At 31.7% G+C, this 23,359-nt stretch overlaps 2 protein-coding genes across 2 annotated transcripts; both read right to left on the bottom strand.

Annotated features, from left to right (window-relative positions):
* Window positions 1-218: 218 nt before the first annotated feature.
* LOC127714518 (uncharacterized) lies at window positions 219-6,955 on the bottom strand. Its single transcript, XM_052220603.1, has 6 exons — window positions 6,772-6,955; window positions 3,687-3,803; window positions 2,757-2,838; window positions 1,908-2,051; window positions 1,293-1,408; window positions 219-302 (listed from the first exon to the last, which is right to left on the bottom strand). The coding sequence occupies exons 1-6, from the start codon at window positions 6,910-6,912 to the stop codon at window positions 255-257; spliced, it is 648 nt and encodes a 215-aa protein (XP_052076563.1). The 5' UTR covers window positions 6,913-6,955; the 3' UTR covers window positions 219-254.
* A 3,290-nt stretch (window positions 6,956-10,245) lies between these two features.
* Window positions 10,246-16,245, bottom strand: LOC127714405 (uncharacterized). Its single transcript, XM_052220462.1, has 6 exons — window positions 16,051-16,245; window positions 14,940-15,056; window positions 14,228-14,306; window positions 12,931-13,080; window positions 12,255-12,367; window positions 10,246-10,716 (listed from the first exon to the last, which is right to left on the bottom strand). The coding sequence occupies exons 1-6, from the start codon at window positions 16,201-16,203 to the stop codon at window positions 10,672-10,674; spliced, it is 657 nt and encodes a 218-aa protein (XP_052076422.1). The 5' UTR covers window positions 16,204-16,245; the 3' UTR covers window positions 10,246-10,671.
* Between the last annotated feature and the right edge of the window lie 7,114 nt (window positions 16,246-23,359).

Below are 23,359 nucleotides of genomic sequence, written 5' to 3'. Positions count from 1 at the left end.
ACGTTTAAAATATTGCTAACAAGACGACGTTGAAAATGGTATGAAATTTTATGCAATTTGATTGAAACAAATTTGATAGGGACAAAGATAGAAATATTTAATTCATTGGAAACTCGGCAGAGAAAATATAAAATCATATAGTAAAATAGATGCACAATGCTACTACACTTTATAATTGAAAGATGAATTTTAACAATTTTCTTTATCATTTTTTGACACCCAATCTGTACCGTCTCTAAACGTTTCGTTTTTTTCTATAAGTAGAATGGACGAAATCCACGACCGTGAACCTGTGGTATTTCCTGCAATTAGAATATTGAAATAAATTTGAAGTGATATTACATAATTACAAATTAACTATATACTAAAGTTTTCCTTATAACTTTGACTCATTAAATAAAGCATTAACCTAAATTCACGGATAATTCTTGTGAACTATGCTAAAAGCTAACCAAAACTCTTAGATGTTGAAATGAAAAGGATATATATAGGAGAATCAAAACTGATCAGACAGACGAACTACATCTGTGCATAGCATATTTAACAGAAAAAAATAAGAACAAAAGCTATGCCTTGAAGGAGGGACCTGACACAGATGCATCATGATCGATAGAATCAAAGTTATATTTTTTGAGATTCTTTTGTAAAAACAACTCATCAAAGATACCAGGCTTATAATTGTGTACGGCAGACGTGCGTTTCGTTTACAAAAGACTCATCTGTGACGCTGGAATCGAAAAAAAGTTAAAAGGCAAAATAAAATGAATGCGGCAGAACTCCATTTAAAAAGATGAGTTGCCAGGTGACTGCGAAAACAATTGGTAAATGCTAGACAGTTAAGCCGATATACGTCTTTTACTGAAAATTCAGACTCTTTTTCGTTTTTATTTTTTTCTCTCTAACAATAACGTTTTCAGGTTCATTTTTTTTTTTTTTTTTGTGATATTATCACTATCAGTCAATCACGTATGTTTGTACATTCAATGTGGTTAATTGTTTAGAGCAAGTAGAATTTAGCTGACCCATGGCATGTCATGTATAAGCTGTAAATATTATGACATCCGAATGATTGGGTCAATCTAGAGCCAAAGTACTCTTGGTGGTGTACCCACCAGCGGTGTGTGTAATATTTAAACATGACAGTTTGTTCGTTCTATAGCCTCCAATTTTTTCAGCATTTGTCTTTTTTTAAGTTTTTTATGTCAATTTTGGTCATATAGCTAATCCCGTATTCAATATTTTTTCAGCAAATTTATCAAGTACTATTTTTAGTCTCTTCAGCAAAAAATTACCTGTGTATTCCAAAAGATCTTCTTACAAATAGCGGGGATTTTGAAGACCGACGGATCCTTTATCCCTAATGTCGTACCGTAAAAATGTGTTCTCAAGCTTGTTGGATACTCCGAGTCTGTAATAAAGTAATTACTGTAGTTAAAGGTGTATTAGAATACATGTTATATTGATAGAGAAATTGCCTAATCATTAAAACTAGAAAACTTTCTTGGATTTGTTTTTGTATATTCAAGCAACGTGTATACATTTGTATTAATATCAGACTTGTAAATGACGAAAACATTATTTTTGTTTATTTCAGACAACGTTTAAAATATAGACGTTGATTTAAATAAACTAATCATAGAAACCAGACTTGAAAATAAATTATATTTGTCAGACGTGCTTTTAGTCTATAAAAGACTCATCAATGACGCTCGAATAAAAAAAGTTCAAAAGACCAATTAAAGGATCATATGCGCATTTTTTATTCTATTTTTCTTCATGTATTTATTAAAAGAAATACATATATTTCACAAGAAATGGTATTTGATTGTTTACGAAACTATTGAGTTGTGCATTAAATTTGGTATCACACATTTACAAGCATCATTTAAAAAAAAGAGTAATCTTACCATTGAGTTCGGAGCTGATGAGATAACATTTCTCTTTCGTTACTATCGTACTAGTTGTTTGATTTCCAGATGTGGACTGATATGTCTTAACAGATAGCATATCTTTCGCTGCGCCGAGGTGTGTGGTGTATGTAGACTTATATGCTGCAAGAAAGAAAACATCAGAAGTTTAAAGATGAAGGTCAAAATGTTTTCAAATTCATTGTTGCGCTTAAGCAATTTGATACCATTTTTTATCCAATTTTGATGTTTAAGACGATAATAATTACCCTTTAAATACTTAGTACTTAACAAAAATGCTGAGATCAATATTTAAAAATTACAAAATGCACAATTCTACATTAACTTAACATCTTATTTACATAACAAATGAGATAAAAGCACTCATTAAAAATATGGGTTATTGAGTGACAAAACATCATCAATATATATCTGAATTTGGAATAAAAATTTCAAAGATGCTTATTTTTTGTCTTTAGAGTTTTTAGATTATCAACAAAGTAGATATAGTGTCTTTAAGTTAATGAACCTTTTTATAAACTGATTTAAAAGGTAGCATGTTTTTATAAAGAATTTTAAAATACATCATTGTAATAAAAGTATATGTTTATAAATGTGAAAAAGGCCTTAGTACAATTCAGATATTCTAATAGTTTATTTTACGAGTTCATTCTATGGTACTGTATTTATAGCTCCACAGAGTTGACAAATAATAAGAGTATGTATACTGTCGCACTATTTTTCTTGACCAATGTAAGTCGGTATTTCTAAGATCATTTTCTGATACTTATATAGATTTTACGCTTTTGTTTTATTCGGTACGAACTAAATCTTTTAAATGCTAATTACCTGGTACGCATACAGGGTTCATTCTCCCAATAGGTATCTTTTTACAATATTTAGACCGGATATCATATACGTACAAAAATCCCTAAAACATACAAACATTATATAGTATAGGACGCTGACAGTTACAGTTTCTTAAAATAAATTGTATAATTATAATTATTAAGAACTGGGAAATATGTTTCTACTACACATTAGTTTGGAATTACTTGTATGGAAGGAGTGGAAAACTAAAAAAAAAAAACGAGGAGAATATCTGAGTGTATCTCGATTAATTGAACAAAACATCAGCACAATTTCACAAGAAAGAAAGATTACATTGACATTAAAACTTTGACAGTGCGAATACTCATTAAACAAGATCGAGGCAATATATGTTTTGAATCCGAAAATCCTTTTGAAATATTTAAAAAAAAAAGAGATAGAATCATAGTAATTCGAAATATCAGGTTCGTAGAAAGGGAACGCGTCTTCTGCTGTGCATACATTCTCCGCACGACAATAATTGTGTCTTAAGATCTAAGACCATCACAATATGTCTCTAGTGAGTTGAAGCATAGACTAATCATCGGTCAATCAATCATTAGAACTATTATTTGGTACAGCGGAAGCGTACTCACAATGTAAAGCATTATACATCCTCGTCTAGCTAGCATGTAGCCAAAACCAATACTTTGTAATATACCGTAATGAGTGAGTCCTCGAACGGATTTCAATAGATTCAAGTTGTAATGCATAAAGCAAACAGTATTGATAAAAATTCAAATCATTTGCACATAATGAGGTGAACACTATATTTCTTCTATTTTATCTCTATCATTTTTTGGTATACTTTACTACAATTGAAGTGTCATCAACATAATGTCATGTTAAGAACATGCCCTGTATTTAATACAGTTAAATACTAGTATACACGATATTTGTTGTACTTACCGAAGAATGATCAAATAGATATGTTGGTGTGGGTACGTCTTTTCCATTTAGTTTCACGTCATAGAAGAAAAATACAGATTTTTTCACTTCCAAGTCGAAAGATATATTTGCATAGCCCTGAAAAAGAAATGTATATGCTGTTTGTAATAGTTTTCACTTCTGTCACCCGTTACATTATTTCTTCAAAATATATCAAAAGTTAAAGAAAAAAAATATGTGTTTTGTAATTATTTTTAAGAAGAAAACTAATGTTAAGCTCCCTCGGGCAATTCATCTTAGATTGTTTTAACTCCCACAGGGAAAGTTAACCTTACATTGATTTCCACAGTCATAATTCCTTCAGGCTAATCAAACCTTACATAGTTTTCATGCCCTCAGGAGACGTTGGTCTATAATGGTTTTGACTATTCTTTTAAAGGCCAATTTTGATCATATAATAGAAAAACAAAGGATATGGTTATCCATCCATGACACACACACATATATATGTATATATAAAGCTAATTTATTTATACATCGTTGGGTTTAATTCTATGGTTTTCAGTGTTCCTGGTGAACTTTTATTCAGAAAAGCGCTTTGGATGCAATACATTTATCACGTGTAACTTTTCTTAATTTATACGTGTTTGAGAAATGAAACTCAGCATCTTACTTGTAAATACAAGTAACATGACATGACTACATGAGTATGAAAATGTTAACTCCAAAGATATCTATTTTACGGAAATCATATTATTGTAATTTTAAAAAACTAGGTTTGTTGTCTTCAGGCGGCCCGAGAACACAGTTATTTCGTAGTGCATTTCTTTTAGACAATAAATTCAAATTAAAAAAATCGCACCTGCTCTATCTCAAAAAGATTTTTACAGTGTAGTGTACTACTATTGATACAAATAATATCAAAATTATAGAAACTTCTACCAGCTCTAACTCAAAATATTGACAATTCTGTGTTAAGGGGTGCTAAAATTCAGTTTGACAGCTTCAGACATTCTAATTTTTGACCTTTTTTAACTGGACCAAATCACTACTTAACATAAAGATTCAGCACTCAAATTTTTTTAACACGTAATTTCATCCCCTTACTTAATATTTCATGCATAAAATATCAAAAAATAAATTGGGAAAGTGTATAAAAAAAAAATGCAAGTTATACACTGTTCACACTAGGGACTATATTCGTAGACAACGAAAACCAAAGGACGATAACTGTGTCCTTGGACCTAATAGGATAGAAAGACTAGACCAATTTTAATAAAACTTTGCATGACCTAAGCTTTGGAAATTATAAGATAGTTGGCCAAGTTTCATGGCCATAAGATATATATTATAGAAACTAGGGCCATTTTAATATTGAAATTTGGATGTTTATTTTTGACGTTTAAATCAAATATTTTCAACTGTCAAGATTTTGGCCTAAAAAATTTAAATATTGCAAAAATGTGCTCTTCAAATACTCTTGAATATAATATAATAAGTATTAAAAGCAACGGAACACTCATTTGATTTATCAGATTTGTTACAGCTATTAAAAAGTCAAATTTATATGAGCCTGTGCCTGAAAATAGAGATTTTCGAATTAAGGGAAACCTTACATAAACATGCATTTTTTTCAACCAATTTGAAGTTTTTGAAGTTTTTTAACCATACATTATTCTTTCATATATATTAAATGTACTTTAAATGTAAAGAAAAGTTACAAAAAGCATACCACATGAGAATAGTATGGTCTTAGGCCAAGTGAGACTGAGAATTATTTAGAGTCAATTTAGGCCGTAGCCCATATTTACATATAAAAATGCACACAGAGGCTATAAGAAATAGAAATTTGTTACTTTTTGCTCATTTCTATGCTAAAATTTCATGATACAAGAAGTCTAATTGCAAAAGGACTCTTGAATTCAACTTTTTTTTGCAGACAGTATGGTCTGATGACCAGTTTTTTTACTTTTCAATGGAAAACTTGCATGTAGTTTTAGTCTCAATTGGCATATATTTGAACCACTTACTATCCTAAAGAAGAAAATTATGGTAGCATATGAAATGAATAGGGTGTACTGATCATTGTTGATTTTTTTTTTACAGACTTAGTGAAATATTTGTGATGGACTACAGACTGTATGTACAAAGCTCTTCACATTTCACATACATCAAACAGGCCGTTTAACCAGGGACATAAATACAAATATTCTGCACATTTTTCCTGTGATAATCTACTTTTCTCTAGATTCAGAGTTCACAAATGGTTAATTAAATTTGATTTAAGCATAGAAACACAAATATCAGGAACATAAAAAGCTGTCAGATAGAAAGTCAGCATGGCTCTTAGGCATAAAATGGAAACTGCTTTAAAATGCTTATTTTAGCCTTATAATGCCAAAATTGGACATTTTAACAGAACTTCTGTCAAACAAAGATGTAAATCCTTTACTTTTATTGAGTTTGACAAATTGAAACCAGCAAACCATTCAGTACAGTTGCCAAAGTACAAAATCGACATTTACGGAATTCATCTCTTAGGCCCGAGAACACAGTTATTTCGTAGTGCATTTCTTTTAGACAATAAATTCAAATTAAAAAAATCGCACCTGCTCTATCTCAAAAAGATTTTTACAGTGTAGTGTACTACTATTGATACAAATAATATCAAAATTATAGAAACTTCTACCAGCTCTAACTCAAAATATTGACAATTCTGTGTTAAGGGGGGCTAAATTTCAGTTTGACAGCTTCAGACATTCTAATTTTTGACCTTTTTTAACTGGACCAAATCACTACTTAACATAAAGATTCAGCACCCAAATTTTTTTAACATGTAATTTCATCCCCTTACTTAATATTTCATGCATAAAATATCAAGAAATAAATTGGGAAAGTGTATAAAAAAAAAATGCAAGTTATACACTGTTCACACTAGGGAATATATTCGTAGACAACGAAAACCAAAGGACGATAACTGCGTCCTTGGACCAGGCTAAATATGTTTTATTGCACGGTTGTATTTAGCTTTAATTTCATATATTTTTTAAATCGTCTTGCAAATAAAAAATTAAAATGTATTTATATATTGATAATATTACAATACCGTTTGTATGCTTGCTGATGGCCAAGTAAAGATATCTTCCACATATTCGTGCAGTTCAAATTTCTCTGGCATGCAACAACATGCTTCAACTGTATGCATGTATGTTGATGCCACAAGTAAACCAGCAACTAGCAGGAACATTTTTACTCTTCAGACAAATGTATGGTATCAATGTAAATATCAGTCATAGAATAAAAATAAAGATTTGGATTTATATATATAAATATATATATATATATATATATATCATTTAAAGCATGTGATTAATCATAAGATGTAAAACAAACACTATGATCACAAGAATAAAAAAAAAACAATTGAAGAATCCGGGAACTAGTTAATATTAAATGACCACGGATAATTGTCAGCGCTCAAAAGAAAATGATATCAAAACTTTAAAAAAATAGACTAATTGAAAGAAAAAACATGAAAGTCATTTTCCTTGTTGAAAACGATTTTCCTGTTCAAGCCCTTCATTAAAAAGTGATATGACAATTAATATGAAGTCATTTGATACAATTGCAGTATTTTATTTATTTTTCCTGGATAAAACATCTGACCATACAGATGACTGACCAATCATGTGAAGTGCGTTAACCTGTTATTGAATTTTTCACATTTTTGCATTGATCATTTCAATATTTTGTTTATCCTTGAATTTTATGGTTTTTATTATTGATAGTAGTATAAATAATACTGTGGTGCTCCTTACACATTATATATTTTAATGTGGTACATAACACTACAGGGAGATAACCCTGTAAAAATCAGCTGATCGTTTTTAATCACATTCTATAATATATGACATAAGTTTATAAAAAATTTTGTAGATTTTCCAGATTCAAGAATTTGACTATAAAATTGTTCCCGCTCACATGCCATGCCCTGTTACTGTTGTGATCTGGTGCGTCTTTTGATAAATCTGCGTTCATTGATTATTGGATGATTATCAGTTGGTCTGCCATATTGGATGATTCTCAGTTGGTCTGCCATATTGAATCCATTTTTTGTGGATTAAATTGCCTTGGGCAAGTAATTGTACATGTCGTAGTGCCGGACTAGTCTTCCATTTCGGTCACAATCTAATTGAATTTTCCTAGATGGTATAGCTTTGTTTGGTCAGATCTTTCAATGATGGGTATCTGAGTATTAGATAGAGTGCTCTGATATAACTTTATATCACAATCTTTCCACATATTTTACCTTCTTTCCGGTGGTTTATCAGTTTTTGTAAGGGTCAGGCTTAAAGTAGTTTTTATTTTACATACGACTGGGACATGACTAGAAGTATTTATAGGGTGTTGCTGACATATCTCAAGTTCCAGAAAATTGTTTTCTGCATGACTGAAAATGTAGTCAATCTGGTATGATACAATTCTATGCTGATGGGTTGGTGTAGCTCCTGTGTTAGCATAAGTGACTAGTTTGTATTTGTCTATAAATGATCTAAAACGTCTATCTGAATCATTACGTCGAGAGAGTAACATTGTTGCATTCATATCGCCGAAGAGTATAATTTGGTGTGAATCACAATACTTCTGAATAATAATTTCGAGCAAGTCAAGATTTGCTTGATACTTAACGGCAGTATCAGAGTATCCAGATGTAGAAAGGTAACAATTTATCAGACATATCGGTTGCGGAGAGCAGTTAATTCTACTACAATAACACGTTCATTGCCATCATCAAGGGTCTTCACATAGCTATCAAATTTGGTATTCCAGCCGATGAGAACTCCATCATTACCACGTGAACGAACAGAGTATACTTTTGGAACGTTACAGTCACTCGATCTTATAGAATATCTAAAGTTTTTAAGAAATTATGTTGTTCATACTGCCACAACTAGTGATCTTGTATGCAGATAAAATCATTAAAAGGTAAAATTTTCTCCAGGTAAGGAGCGTTCCCACGTAGGACTTCTATGTTAAAAGTCACAAGTTTAAATGGTCAACCAAATCCCTGGATTGCACGATTACATCTCCCGTATGTACGGTTCTGTCATTCCTTTGTCAAGGAAAGGATCTAAACATTGATGGCAATGGTTTCGCTAGATGGTAATACTACAATTTCAACTGCACTATGATTGTTGATACCAGGTTTGCTAATCAGTAATTTTGCTGATGAACATAAAAAGTCCTCTCTTTTGTTTTGACCGTATATTCTTGAAACTGATTCACGGTAGGAAGGTGGATATGTTCTGTGTGTTTGTGATGGACCTCTACTATTGTTGTATGTAGCCTGGGCATTACTAGGATTACGATTAGAATAATGCTGGGTGGTTGGATTGGTCATTGGATGAGATCTCCTTTGGTGAAAAGATGGAGATGAATCAATATGTCCTTGATTTGTAGATTGAGTCATGTTTGATGATTCATCAGAATTCTATAAGAGATGAACAGGAGTAATAGAGTTGTGTCCAGGAGGAGCAAGGTTAAGTCCTTGTTGATAAATTGGATATACAGGAATATGTTGAGGACGTAGTTGCATACGCATACTCGGAACATGTCTGATATGATCAATAAAGCTGTTTATCTGTTGAAAGTATGCTTGAGGATGTACAGGTACATGCTGAAAATGAGTTTGTGTTGGCAAAGAGTGGAGTGTACGAATTATGATTTGTTTGCAATGGAATCTGGGCGTTGTTCATCATAGAGTTCTGAAGATTATCGATTCTAGAGTTCAGATTTGAAAAAAGCTAACATGTCTTGATAGTCCATAAAAATAGCAAGCTTCTTTTCTATATTGTCTATGTGGTCCTTATATCCAGAGTAAGGAAGTCCATTAATGTTGTTAGAATTCTTCATAAAGTATTGCGTTACTGTATGATCATTACTAGGTTTTGCAGATTTTAGCAAATTTATAGTTCTCTCTTGATCGTTTATATTTTGCTCAAGCTCTATGATAAAAGATGTAAGATTATCATTCTCTACAGCCAATTTGTTTAATATTCAATGAATTAATTTAATAAGCCCGTTGGCTATACCATAAATTCTTAATATTATAGTTCTGTATATAGGGGTAAAGCAGTCTTGTCCAGTGGGGTATGTATGTAGGGGGTTCCAATTGTTTTATGTCTCTGTGGGGTTCCACTTGTTTTGAAAATCTGAAGGGTCCCCTTGTTCTCGTTTAACCCCCTTCATTCCAACATCACAAACCCTTTTACAGAAAATACAAATCACCACTGCGGTATAACCCTCCTGACCCCCTGATTCACTTCTCGTATAAAGTTGGGGGGAGTGTAGTACCTCTGGGTCAGGTCGGTGGTGTTCCACTGGCGGAGGATCCCGGCAACCAGGAGAAGCGGAGCCTCGTTCCGGCTGATTTACCCTGAGAGTAAACATCGTGTTGTACAGATATTACGTCCGGTCCGAAGTACCATAAAACAGTAATAGTTTTAGATACAATTGCCAAGGTAAGTGACACAAAGCTTACAATATAAATCAAATTATTTATGTTTACCAAAACAAGACAAAATAAGACAATATTTTATTAAAGTTTCACCTATTATAAAAACAATTACAAAAATAAAATCATCAGTCCTAATAAGTAGATTATGATACCTTTAACAATTAGTTATGAAATTGGAGGGATATCGTATATACATTGTATATACTAGTAAACAGATGACCATAGCATTGTATATTCAAATTAAAAAGCCGTAGAATTTTCCTCCCATGAAAGTTTCACAAAAATGTCCATTTCTTCCCTTCTAAATAAGAATAAAAGGTAAGATTTTTTTAAAATAAAATTACATGTGCGTATACTAATATTTTATGTTTCCAAGGCATCATCTGATGGATTTCATCTTCACAAATTATTTTTGGAGAATTGTTACTTTTAAATGTTAAGAAACTGAGAGACATAAACATGTTAGTCGACGAATTTTTTTCTTTCTCGTCAAACAAACGGATGGAATTTGCCTGCCTGGTATTCTGGTACATCCTGAAAAGAGAAATAGTGAAAAGTTAATAAACAAGAAGATATAAATATAACAGTGATATGCAGAAATGACACACCATATATATTTGGTAAAAAGATTGAAAAAAAAACATACCCCATAGTCAGCAGTAAAAGGCCCCGAAATGACAAATGTAAATAATTCAAACAAGAAAACTGACGGCCTGATTTATGTACAAAACAATGCACAAAAAACAAATATAATATACAGCAACAAACGACAACCACAGAATTACAACAATCAAAAAAACACATACCGGACGTGGCAGGGTATTTATACATTTCCACAAAAAAAAAAACATTAAGTACAGATCTGAGAGTACTCGCAGTGAGTGACAGCTAGTTCAAAGCCAATAGCAACTAATAAAACAAATCATTGGTTAGTCAATTATCTTGTTTCATTTGAATCATCAAAGTGCATATTGCATGATTTGATAATTCTTATCTATTTTTTGGTTTATTTTTAAGTTGTTGAAATATCTGATTTAAACTTAAAAGTTACTTGTTTGTTGTGAAAATATTGATTATTGCGCGGCGCAAGTGAATTATTGTTTCCGATTACAAACTTACTTAGACGTTGTTTTTTTTAAATCGTATGTTTGTATATATTTAGCGTTGTAATGATTTTTAAATAAAAAAATAGGATGAATCCCGAAAGGTTTAGCAGTCCCTTATGGTCCACTATTTGATTGTGGTAAAGAACGATAAATCGCATTTGAAGGCACATACATATTCAAATATGGTCGAATAATTGAATAGCCAATAAGTAAAATAGTACATATTGGGAAATAACTCAGAAGATCATTGTAAGTTAATTTTGAATTGAGTTAGATTTCTAACAAAACATCCAGTTTAGAAAATAGAAACAGAATTAGAAAGTCAAGAAATAGAAAAGTTCATAAGATTAACAGTTTCTTTACAATAGTAGTACATTATTTTTTTAATTACAAAAAAATTTATAGTTTAATGTATGATAATCATGGCAATGACTGTCATTATGCCATGTCTGATTCGAACACCACTGACGAGAATAATGGAAACAAAGCGTGTGTATTGCATACCAAATTGTAAGCTTGATAAATAATTTTTCTATACGAATGTCGGGAACAGGCTTGACCCAGCTGACAAAATATATTACCCCACGTTTTGTCGTAACGACCGTGTAGTGTTGTAGTTAACAGGCATCTTTTCTGTTTGAGAAGAGGATTGCAAGTTTTGTATTTAATTATTGTAATTGTAATGATAGAAATAACTCAATCATTTGGTAGATTTAAATATTTATAAACAATGTCGAAACACTGTTGAACATGTCTGATCTAAACCCGTTGCTTGAGATACATTCGTATCTTTCTTTCTTTAACACATACTTACCGTTAGGTTATCTATGATCTTAAGTTACATCAAGATAACATTTTCTCTCATCGGAGGGATTCTTTATATATATAATGAAAATAATGCCTGATCTTTAATACCTATTTGTCAAAGCTTTTTCTGGTTCAATATATGACTTTTCCGAATTTTACCTGTGGATCAGCTGTCTTCTTACATAGAGCAGGAACACTAAAGACTGATGGATCTTTAATTCCTAGTGTGATTCCAAATACTTCACCACGTGGCCTTTCTTCTGGTCTTTGGGCTGTTTTAAACATTAATTGTATGTCATATATTTCATTGTCAATATAATATGTTTTGTTATACAAATAAGTGTACTTTCGACTAAAGATGTGTTCTATACAATTGAAAAAAATGACTTTTGTATAAATTGAATAACAATATATAGATAACTATACTTGCTACAAATTCCGATAATGTATGGTCATATTAAAAAAATGTGTTGGCTCAATTAAAAAAAAAGTTAAATTGTTATAAGCGTAACGTTTTACGAGGACACTTAATCTCCTTAATGACAATGTGACTTTTAAGTACATGTACTAGTGAAATAGTATAAAGCTATATTCACATTAACTTTCAATTAAAATTTTCTATTGAAACTTTTCAGTTTACATTGTGTCTATTGCATGGATTGGTAGAACATTTTATAATTGCTTTTGAAGGCACTGCACCTTTTGTCGTTTCTCATCTTTGTCCATACTCGAAAAAGTGGCCAAATTGTAAATTTGTATTCTTGTGAATAGTTTAGGTTTTAATTTGTCCTTGGTTTTCTTCTTAGTTAACTGGACATTTTAAATATAATCTTACAATCGTGAGCTTCGTAGCTGATGTAATAACAGTTCTTTGCTGTAACTGTAAATCTGCTTGTAGTATTTCCATAGCTGTACTGATATTTATGTACAGGTAACATCTCTGAACCAGCCCCAAAATGTGTAGTTTCAGCGATCTTGAAAATTTCTATAATACAATCATTGGAACTATTTAAGAAGGTATACCTATGTTAAGGGTATCCATATCAACCGAATTTAAAATTAGCATGATCAACACAATGGGTACCACATGTAAATCTGCTGATTTTTTCCGGAGCAACTGAGGTCACGCCGGGATTTAATTTTTTTTTTTTTTTTTTTGGGGGGGGGGGGTCTTGTTGCTCAGTTTTTTTGGGTTTTTTTTCTATACAGTATTTCGTAGACTTGTATTTGTTTGTTTGTTTTTTTCCATAGTTTTGTCGGTTCTCTTCGACTTATAAATTTTGATTGTCCCTGTGGTATCCTCCGCTTTTTTTAAGCCGGCATAACGCTTTGGATTTCTTCTCGGAATTTTCATCTTATATGAGTTCTATATCAGGATTAACAAGACAGGATAGCTGAATGAACACATTAAAAACCGGTTGTTATTTCAAGTGCCGATCTTTCGACAGTTCCTACACTGATAATGCCACCCGTCGAATTTTCAAATGACAGTCTCTTAATGAATCGATTACGATCATAAACCATGATCAAGAGACGGAGAGGATATGCAAAATCGTTCACATTATTATCAATAGCATACTACTAGATCACCTTAACTGTAAGAGATAAACTGCATATTTAAGAGATCTTTGAATGTAACAATTAAAAAAAACAAAGTTTAGACAGAGAAGAGATAGGTAGCCGTCGATGACTCCTAGAATAGAGAGCTGAATTTTCTAAATCCCAATAACTTCGCCAGTGGTTGTCTAATTTCATGTCTTCTTTTTTATGACAGATCGTTGCTATTTTATAGTAGTTTTTCATGCAGACTTTATAAATTTGACGATTTAAAATTCGATATTTTGTATAGGCACTTGTTTATTTGTTAGACTCCTCTTTAGATGATATAGGGTTATTTGTATCTTTGAGTTGTTGTCTCATTGTCTTATATCCAACATTTCCTTTTATTAATATTAAAATGTCACCTTAAATGTATGCACAGGAAGTGATGTTACAAACTGAACACCTGAATAATATTTAGCATTGTACGAATTTATTTTGTTCTCAATAACATGTCTTAATTATAATGGAAACAAATCGAATCCTCCATTAACACCCTGTCAGAAACATAACAGGTACATTTCTTTTCTTACCTGGTACACAAGCACGTTGCATTTTCCTAGGAGCTGCACTCTTGGTACACTTATTGTTTTGAACAATGTAGGCAACTCCCTAAATGAAAGCATAATTGAATTCATTCGTTAATAATGATTGTGTATGATTGAAAGTAATATAATGCATGTATATTATAGATTGTGTATGATTGAAAGTAATATAATACATGTATATTATATATCGGTTATCAATATAATATTTTGAATTATATATGAATTATAATCACTTAGCCCAGAGGTATGTTCTTACAAATTTTCTTCTAAATATTCTTGTATATTCCAGACCAGTAGTTCGTGTTTTTGATTTAGATTGTAATCTATAAAATGGTAAAAAAACCTCATCAACTGAAAGATAAACAGAAATGTCGTCAAGAGGTCCAAATAACCCCGTGTCTTGCCTGCAATCGCAGCTGTTATTTTGTTATATAATATAATGAATGTTATAATATGTTCTAATATATAAGAAAGTTTACGTTGCTATGTTAACTTGATTTGCGATATTACACCCTACAAGTATATGTTTCCGTATGCCAAGCTAAAAAAACAATATATTATCTCCTTATTTGACAAAATGAGTTCCCAATATATATACTAGTATATAAATAGATTTTTTTTCAATAAAGAGCAGATTTGTTTAATTTCATAATTTTTATGATGAGTACACTCATATCTAATATTATTTTGCACTTACCGCCTCATAATCGACAAGTATAGACATTGACGGAAAACTTTTTCCGTCTGCCTTTATGTTATATATAACAGCCACTGTTTTTTTGCTCGTAAAATCAAACGAGATATTCACATTTGCCTAAAAAGATAAACACAAATTAAAAGATCACATTTTTTCTATCTACAGGCTTTGTCATATTGTTAAACATATGCTATCTTAGTGGGTGATTAATGTAAAGCAGGACCCTGTCAACGCAACTTGTATCCGTTTATATATAGTTCATACGATTCTGATTACTTTCATCCATATTTTTGGTTGATATACCCGAATTTATTTTGTATTGATAAAGATTACTTACCGTATCAATGGGTAATGTCTGTCATCTTTATTTTTATTTTTATTTTTTCATAAATCCGGGCGTAAGTCTTCTCGTTTGAATTATTTTACATTTGTCATGTTGTGGTATTTTATAGCTGTTTACATCTACGTCATGTTTGACTCTATTAGATAGTTGTCTCATTGGCAATCGTACCTTCTCATTATTTTTTATAAGCTTTATATTTTATAATGAACATAACTTTCGAAGTAAAAGACGAGCTAAATCAATTTTAAGGAGTTAAATATAATAATAAGGAGATGTGGTATGATTGCCAATGAGACAACTATCCACCAAAGTTCAAATGAAGTGGATTTAAACAATTATAGGCAAGCCGATATTTATTGAAAAAGTAGATACAAACTGAAGTTAGATATCATTGAATAAAGTCAGCTTTAACATTTTCTTATCCCTTTCTATGACTCGTAAAAGGAGTATGGATGTCCTTTTGGTATCTTCCGCCTCAGTACAGCAGATAAATATAGTTTCTCTCGACTTTAATTGTCACCATTTTGTTGTGAGAATCTGTGAATGTCGGTTTATGGACTTTTGTTTGTCTATTTCTTTTCCTTTTGACAATAGTAGTATCTGTCCGACTTTGACCTATACGTGTTAATTATGCTTTGGTGTATTCTTATTTTCTATTATATTTATGATATCATTTCGTTAATTTGACTTTTATTAAGAAACATTAGAAAATACATTAAAAAGTCACAAATGAATAAAAATAACATGAATGCATTATCAATATTTTACCGTTTGTAAATAAGTTGACTTGACCAAGTTGATGATACTTGCTTCTAAATACTCGTGCGATTCAAACTTATCTGGCATGCAGCATGGTGCTGAGGAGTACACATGTTGTGTCACAATCAGTAAACTAGCTACAAAAAGTACGAACAAAACCATGTTCAATATGTTATTCGAATGCAGTCTTTACTAATGAATCAATAAAAAAATCTGAATATATAGGTATACTAGAAATAAGGAAGGAAACGTGTATATTTAATAGAAGTAGGAACGAGAGTGACAGGAAACAAACATGTTGTACAAGTAGGAGGAGAAAAGGCAATGTCGTAATTTTAAATTTGCAACAGCGATTGCAACAAATGTGTCATTTTGCTGCAATTTTCTAGACATTAAAGATAAGAGGAAGAAAAAATAAATCTGATACAAGCAAGTAGGAATGAGCATTTTTCGAATAGAACTAGTCTCCTTATAATTAGTTTAATTTACATTTTATTTTCTCCAACAATAGACGGAAATTGTAAAGCTGTAATTACAATTCATTAGTATTGAAGTGTTCCTTTTATGCATTATAAAAGTCAATTATAAATTTCCTCAATTTACATTACTCAATTCTATAAACAATTATGAATTCTTCGCATTATAGATTTTTGGAAAATACATCAGTATTGAACTGTTTTAACATTGAAAAAAAATGGGAAAAAAACGAAAATTTTTGAGAAAATGCATATTTTTTATATTTTTTTAAGACCAGACTCAAGCTAGCGACATCTAAAGAACGCAATGAGAATCAACTTGTCAAAGAATCATAATGTGGTATATAGGAAAACCACAAAACCACATTATGAAACAACGTTCTGTTAAAAAGAAAATCTAGCTACCAGTACGGTATATATTGTTTTTTAACGTTTAAATGACAAGAGATGTCCAGCATTTGAAGTCAAAGGGGACACTACAACACCAATGACTCGTCTGTAGCTGAATTCACCGACTAGCTTGCTTGCTAAATGCCGACATATTGATATCAATCAGTAAAGAAGTGTATAGTTTCTATAAAAAATAACGTGCCAGCAATTCGAAAAAAGTCAAAACATCTTGATAAAGCCTGTGTCAGATGTATGATGTTTGATGAAATTCTGTATGTGTCTTTTATTAGGACAGTCTTTGTTAACGAACTATTTTTATTCCCCTTCATTCAAACGAATACTATATATTATCGTATATATATATATGTATTAATATAAATGAAAGTGCACCCCCTCCCCGGTTTTTACACCATCGGGAAAGGAACTAGTTAGGAAAATAATCATATTTTGACGTCTTATTTACGTTTCCTGTGTTTCCCAAACTCTAAAACGAGATTGTAAACCGGTATCAATTATTGCAAATAAAATATTGAAGACGGAGTGTCTACCCCCAAGCACAAAATGGCTATATAATAACTCACGGCGGATCAGAAATGAGAATAAAAAGTAAACAAATTGAATAAAAAAAGACAAGAATATTTGTCTATGATGATTTGCTCGCACAATCATTTTCCATAATCAGTGAACCGTGAAATTTGTGTCAAAATGGTAATTTTGGCATTCAATTTGGAAAGATTATATTAGAATGAACATGTATACTTAGTTTCAAGTTGATCACACTATAATGTCAATCTAATGCAGTATGAATGGACGGACGGACAAAGAAACGGGCGAACGGACAAACGAACAAACACACAGACCAGATAATATTGTTCGCTTTAGTGTCGTAGGCGGAGCATAAAATCGATACTTTATGTGAGTTGACTTAAACTTGTTCCTTTGTACAATGTATAAGTTTTCAAATAAACGAAATAAAAAAGGTACTATGTGCGATAGAATTACTATATCCCTTTCTCGATGGTGTAAAATCCAGGGAGGGGGTGCACTTTCATTTATATAAATACATATATATATGATAATATATATGTGTTTGAATTAAGGGGAATAAAAATTGTTCGTTAACAAAGACTGTCCTAGTAATAGACACATAAAGAATTTCATCAATCATCATACATCTGACACAGGCTTTATTTAGATGTTTTGGCTTTTTCGAATTGCTGGCACGTTATTTTTTATAGAAACTATACATTTCCTTACTGATTGATACCAATATGTCGGCATTTAGCAAGCAAGCTAGTCGGTGAATTCAGCTACAGACGAGTCATTGGTGTTGTAGTGTCCCCCTTTCACTTCAAATGCTGGACATCTCTGGTCATTTAAACGTTAAAAAAACAATATATACCGTACTCGTAGCTAGATTTTCTTTTTAACAGAACGTTGTTTCATAATGTGGTTTTGTGGTTTTTCCCATATACCACATTATGATTCTTTGACAAGTTGATTCTCATTGCGTTCTTTAGTGGTCGCTAGAATTGGTCGCTAGCTTGAGTCTGGTTTTATAAAGTAATGTTAACAACGGAGACATACATAATAAACACTAAAGGGATAATTGTTAGTTGGATATTTAATAATCTGAATCCAGTTGGATAAGTGTCAAAGTCAAACATAGACCCTACTCACAATGACTCCCGCTATTAGAGCTTTAGTTAATTGGTTCTTAGGTGAAGAAAAGGTGACTGTAGACTACTTTCAATAGTCCTGTACAATAAAACAAACGAATAAAAAAAAAACTTAAGGAAATCCTATTCCATAAACTCCAAACAAATAGAGACAACTTGTGTCAACAGGGTAAATGTAAGCGTCTCTTTTGATATGCATATTTCACCGGCTATGCGTACCTAGACTCAGGTCGTGTTCACATTGAGCTAAACTCGTTTTGATGTAAGTGTACTCGACGCTTAAACTTAACTCTATTACGTTCCCTGTGTGGGTTAAGTGGACATTAAACTAGATATTATGTACGTGGATTTTATAATGAATATTTAAGGAAGTTACATAATTATATTGAATAAAAATGATTAGAATAATATTATGAATTAACTTATTTACCTATTTATATGACAAAAAATAAAATATTGCCCAGTTAAAAACAAAATTAAAATTTAATAGCCTTATGGACCATTTGATTTTCAGTGCAAAGGGGGTTTTTGTTTGCTGATAGCGTATTCATTTTACACCGGTTTATAGTACGGTTTATTTATTTAGCTCGAAATTTATATTCAATTTTTGTACATAACTATTTCTTGCAAAGTCCTGCATTTTGTAGGCCGTAAAACCCTCGCCAAAGTTGGCCGTCCGTTTGGCTGTGCGGGATGAACAAGTACTCAGCCACGTCCGGTCAGAAAGGGAACATTAAATCCTATACCTCGTGTATTATATATAGAGAGAGAGAGAGTGCGCCACGCTCTTCGCACGGTAAGAACCTTTGCAACAACGCTTTAAGGGGTCCGTAGGTGGCCTGTTGCAAGACAAACTTTCTGTCCCTATCCAATATACTGTCATTTTCCAATGCCACTTGTGAACATTTTATTACATTTAATATTCGTAGTCCTTCAGAAGTTTGTATAACCTTTGATATTCTCTTTTTCGAATGAACTTCTTATAACATTTGCTATTCCCTATTTTTATGAAGTTTTCATTATATTCAATATTCCCTGTTCTTATGAAGCTTATGACATTTGATATTCCCTGTTTTTATGAAGTTTTGTTACACAAGATATTCTCTGTTTTAAACAACATTTAATTACATTTGATATACATGTGTATTTAGAAATAAGAAGATGTGGTATGATTGCAAACGAGACAACTCCCTACCAGAGACAAATGAAATAGAAGTTACCAACTATAGGTCACCGTACGGCCTTCAATAATGAGCAAAGTCCATACCGCATAGTCAGTTTTAAAAAGCCCCAAAATGATAAATGTGAAACAATTCAAACGTGAAAACTAACGGCCTGTTTTATGTACAAAACAATGAACGAAAATCAAATATGATATACAGCAACAAAAGACAACCACTGAATTACTGGCTCCTGACTTTGGACAGCTGGCACGTACAGAATGTGGCGTGGTTAAACTAGCTGCTGGCGCCCAATCCTCACCCTTACCTGGGACAGTGGTGTAACAGTACAGCACGAGGACCAAACTATTAAAATCAGATGAAAAGGGCTTAACTCATCAGATCCAAACAAAGCAGAAAAATATCTAACAATAGCACAGACAGGACATAACATTTTTTTTTTACATTTAATGATCCTTTTTTCTTCTGACGTTTTTTTAACATTTGATATTCTCTTTTCGAATGAAGTTCTAATAACATTTGCTATTCCCTATTCCTGTAAAGTTTTTATTACATTTTGTATTCCCTGCTCCTATGAAATTTTTGTTACATTTGATATTTCCTGTTCTAAAGAACATTTAATTACATTTGATATTCTCTGTTCTTATATAATTTTTATAACATTTGCTATTCCCTGTTCTCATGAATTCCTTATAATAATTGATATACCATGTTCAAATGAAGTTTATTACATTTGATATTCCATATTCTTTTAATTGTTTATTCATTTGATAATCTCTATTCTTATAGTCATTTGAAGCACTATTTTCTCGAGAAGTAACATAGTTTTTATTGTTTCTCGTTTCCTTTGGATGAATTATTGTAAAAACACAAGGTGTTTTAGTGTTCATCTAATGTTCTATCATGAAATGCATTAATATGTTTAACTGTCTAGTAAAGGACCATTTGTGAACTGGTGTATGGTCTTTACATAGTTAACCAATAAATAACAATAACTATGCATATAAAGTATGAAAAAGAAAAAAAATATATTCTCAAGATTAGTATAGTTAAGGTTCACCTAAAATGCCCAAATGCTATTTTTTCTTATCTGGTGATGTGCACACATTCATCATTTTGTTTTTGTAACTAACGTTCCTGACTTTTAAAAGAGAAGCTTTTATTGATCTAAATAATTCTCAATATTCTGTATTCTGACCTCGAGTATACATGTACTTAATCAGCCAAGGGTTGAATATCTGCTATCATATTTAAAAATTCTCTGTGAACATACTTCAGATAAAAATTCTCCATGTGACTTCGTGTCATTCTTCGAACATAATGACGGTAATTCCCTGTTATCTTATTGTAAATATTTAGCGAAGTTATATAATAATTTCATGTCAAAATTTTTGTCTTCAGATAAGGTCACTTTTTTCATGATCCAATCCTTAGCTTTAAAAAGTCTCATGTCTGTTACGTTTACTGGTTTTGTCCTTGAAAACTACTATGAAGCTCTATTTAAACATATATCTCTTATGAACAGCCTATTTTGGCCGAATAACCTCAAAATAAATAGTTCACAATTGGAACAATATCAATTTAAGGGGGCAAATCTACTAATAAAACCGTTAACCTAGATATGTTATTAAGTTTGATTAATCATGTATCAAAGTTAATCTCCCTGGGGCCAGTTTCACAAAGCTGTCTTAGGACTAAGACATGTCTTAGGATGGTCTCACGACATATCTTAGTTCTAAGTGGGTTTCACAAAGTGGTCTTAACTTCGGACATCTCTTAAAGTTGGAGGGGCCTCGGTGGCCGAGTGGTCTAAGTAGTTACTACTGTAATCACTAGCCAGTCAACACTGAGGTTGTGAGTTCGAACCCCGCTCGTGCAGGTGCACTCGACTCCAATCTTAATTGACTAGGATTGTCAGTTTTCCTATCGAAGGTCGGTGGTTTTCTCCGGGCGCTCCGGCTTCCTCCACCAATAAAAACTGGCCGCCACGAAATAGCCCAAAAGCGGTGCTTAAAAGTGGCGTTAAAACACCAAAAATCAAAAATCAATCAATCTTAAAGTTGGTCGTAAAGTTAGGACTAAACGAGAGGTGTCTTATGCTGGTCTTAGGATAGTCATAAGTTTATTTATATAAATTGCACTTATTTTTTCTATTAATTTTGCAAATTATCTAATTATTATTTAAGTATCTTATCTCCTTTTCCTGTTCGTAACTAAATCTTTATAGGTTGACGGATTATGAACAATGAACATTCGGTGTATTTATAGCAAGAATGCACGATTTTATCCTTTAACCTTATTATAACCGATACAGTGACAAATTGAATTCAACTCACTTGTACAAAAAAAAATGATCATCAGTGTATTGTTTCTCTCAAATTTGTATTTGAATTTTTATATGTGTATTGATATAGTATTGATAGATTATTCATATAAACTACTCTAATGTTTTATTTTAATTTTAAAAATTATCTAATTATGGAATATTATGAATTCGTTTAGTAATTTATGGGAAACACCTACTACATTTACATGAATTTTTCCATAAATCCGTGTTAATATTTAAAAATTTAAAGAATGCGACAGGTTTAGGACATCTTAGCTAAGATCATCCTAAGAGCGCTTCGAGGCGAGGTCTGAGATATGTCCTAGGATAGTCATAAACGGATCATAAGACATGTCCTAAGATATATCTTATGACAGGTCTTAGGATAGCTTCGTGAAACCGGCCCCTGGTGTCAATTGAAATAAAGTTTTAATCACTTTAAGATACATACCAGGAAATTTCTCAGTATCTACATTTTGGGTGTTTTAAACACGCATAAAATACTTTTCCCGGCAAAAAGTTCATATTGTGACCAAACTCCTATTGTGATCAACTAGTAGGATTTAACAATGATACCATTATAAGTCATTATTCCTGAGCAAGTGAGCAACTTACCGAAGTTCGATGGTTCTTTCCGTGTACTCCGGCTTCTTCCACCACTAAAAACTGGTCGCCATGATAAAGCCGAGGTCACTGAAAGTGGTTTTAAACAACAACAAACAAACATACAAACAAGTAGGCGACATATATAGGTCCCCTGTGTATGTAACATAATTTTTCGCGGATTAATATGTTTTATGAACATTTAAATCTCTTAAAACATAATTTCAAATGTTACAAGAACATAACCAGATATTTCCTGACCATTTTTAGAATATATATTCCATACTTTATATGACTATACAGATTTAATCCTGTCCAATAGACTTTATTCAAACCTGAACTTGATATCTCATTGGAGAGTTTTTAACAAACCTGCCTTTTAGTTATTTGTGTTGGTGCATTATTGGCATATAACCCGTTTCTCTTTTTATTCCTTGGGTTTTTTTTTAACAGATGGAATATGAAAGCACTATAAAGAACTTTTTTTTACTTTAGAATTAAAAAAAAAGGAGACGATATTAATTTCAAAAAAATTCAATATTAATATTCCGTTTTCTAGTTTCATTGTGAAAAATATTATGGTGCGGGTGCTCCTGGTGTTTTGTATTTCTTTATCATTAAAAGAAGGAAATGTGGGTTTAACGTCATTGAGACAACAGCTAG

This window comes from Mytilus californianus, unplaced genomic scaffold, assembly GCF_021869535.1.
Source record: "Mytilus californianus isolate M0D057914Y unplaced genomic scaffold, xbMytCali1.0.p SCAF_9, whole genome shotgun sequence".
In the NCBI taxonomy this organism is placed as follows: domain Eukaryota; kingdom Metazoa; phylum Mollusca; class Bivalvia; order Mytilida; family Mytilidae; genus Mytilus; species Mytilus californianus.
Note: the sequence above shows the minus strand (reverse complement) of the source record. Positions and strands in the feature narration are given on the sequence as shown.

Coding starts and splice junctions, on each gene's coding strand:
- LOC127714405 (XM_052220462.1), bottom strand. CDS start 16,203: ATGGTTTTGTTCGTACTTTTTGTAGCTAGTTTACTGATTGTGACACAA. Junction 15,057..16,050: donor AGTCAACTTATTTACAAACG/GTAAAATATTGA, acceptor TTATCTTTTTAG/GCAAATGTGAATATCTCGTT. Junction 14,307..14,939: donor TACTTGTCGATTATGAGGCG/GTAAGTGCAAAA, acceptor GCTTTCATTTAG/GGAGTTGCCTACATTGTTCA.
- LOC127714518 (XM_052220603.1), bottom strand. CDS start 6,912: ATGTTCCTGCTAGTTGCTGGTTTACTTGTGGCATCAACATACATGCAT. Junction 3,804..6,771: donor CATCAGCAAGCATACAAACG/GTATTGTAATAT, acceptor TTTCTTTTTCAG/GGCTATGCAAATATATCTTT. Junction 303..1,292: donor AGATCTTTTGGAATACACAG/GTAATTTTTTGC, acceptor TTCTAATTGCAG/GAAATACCACAGGTTCACGG.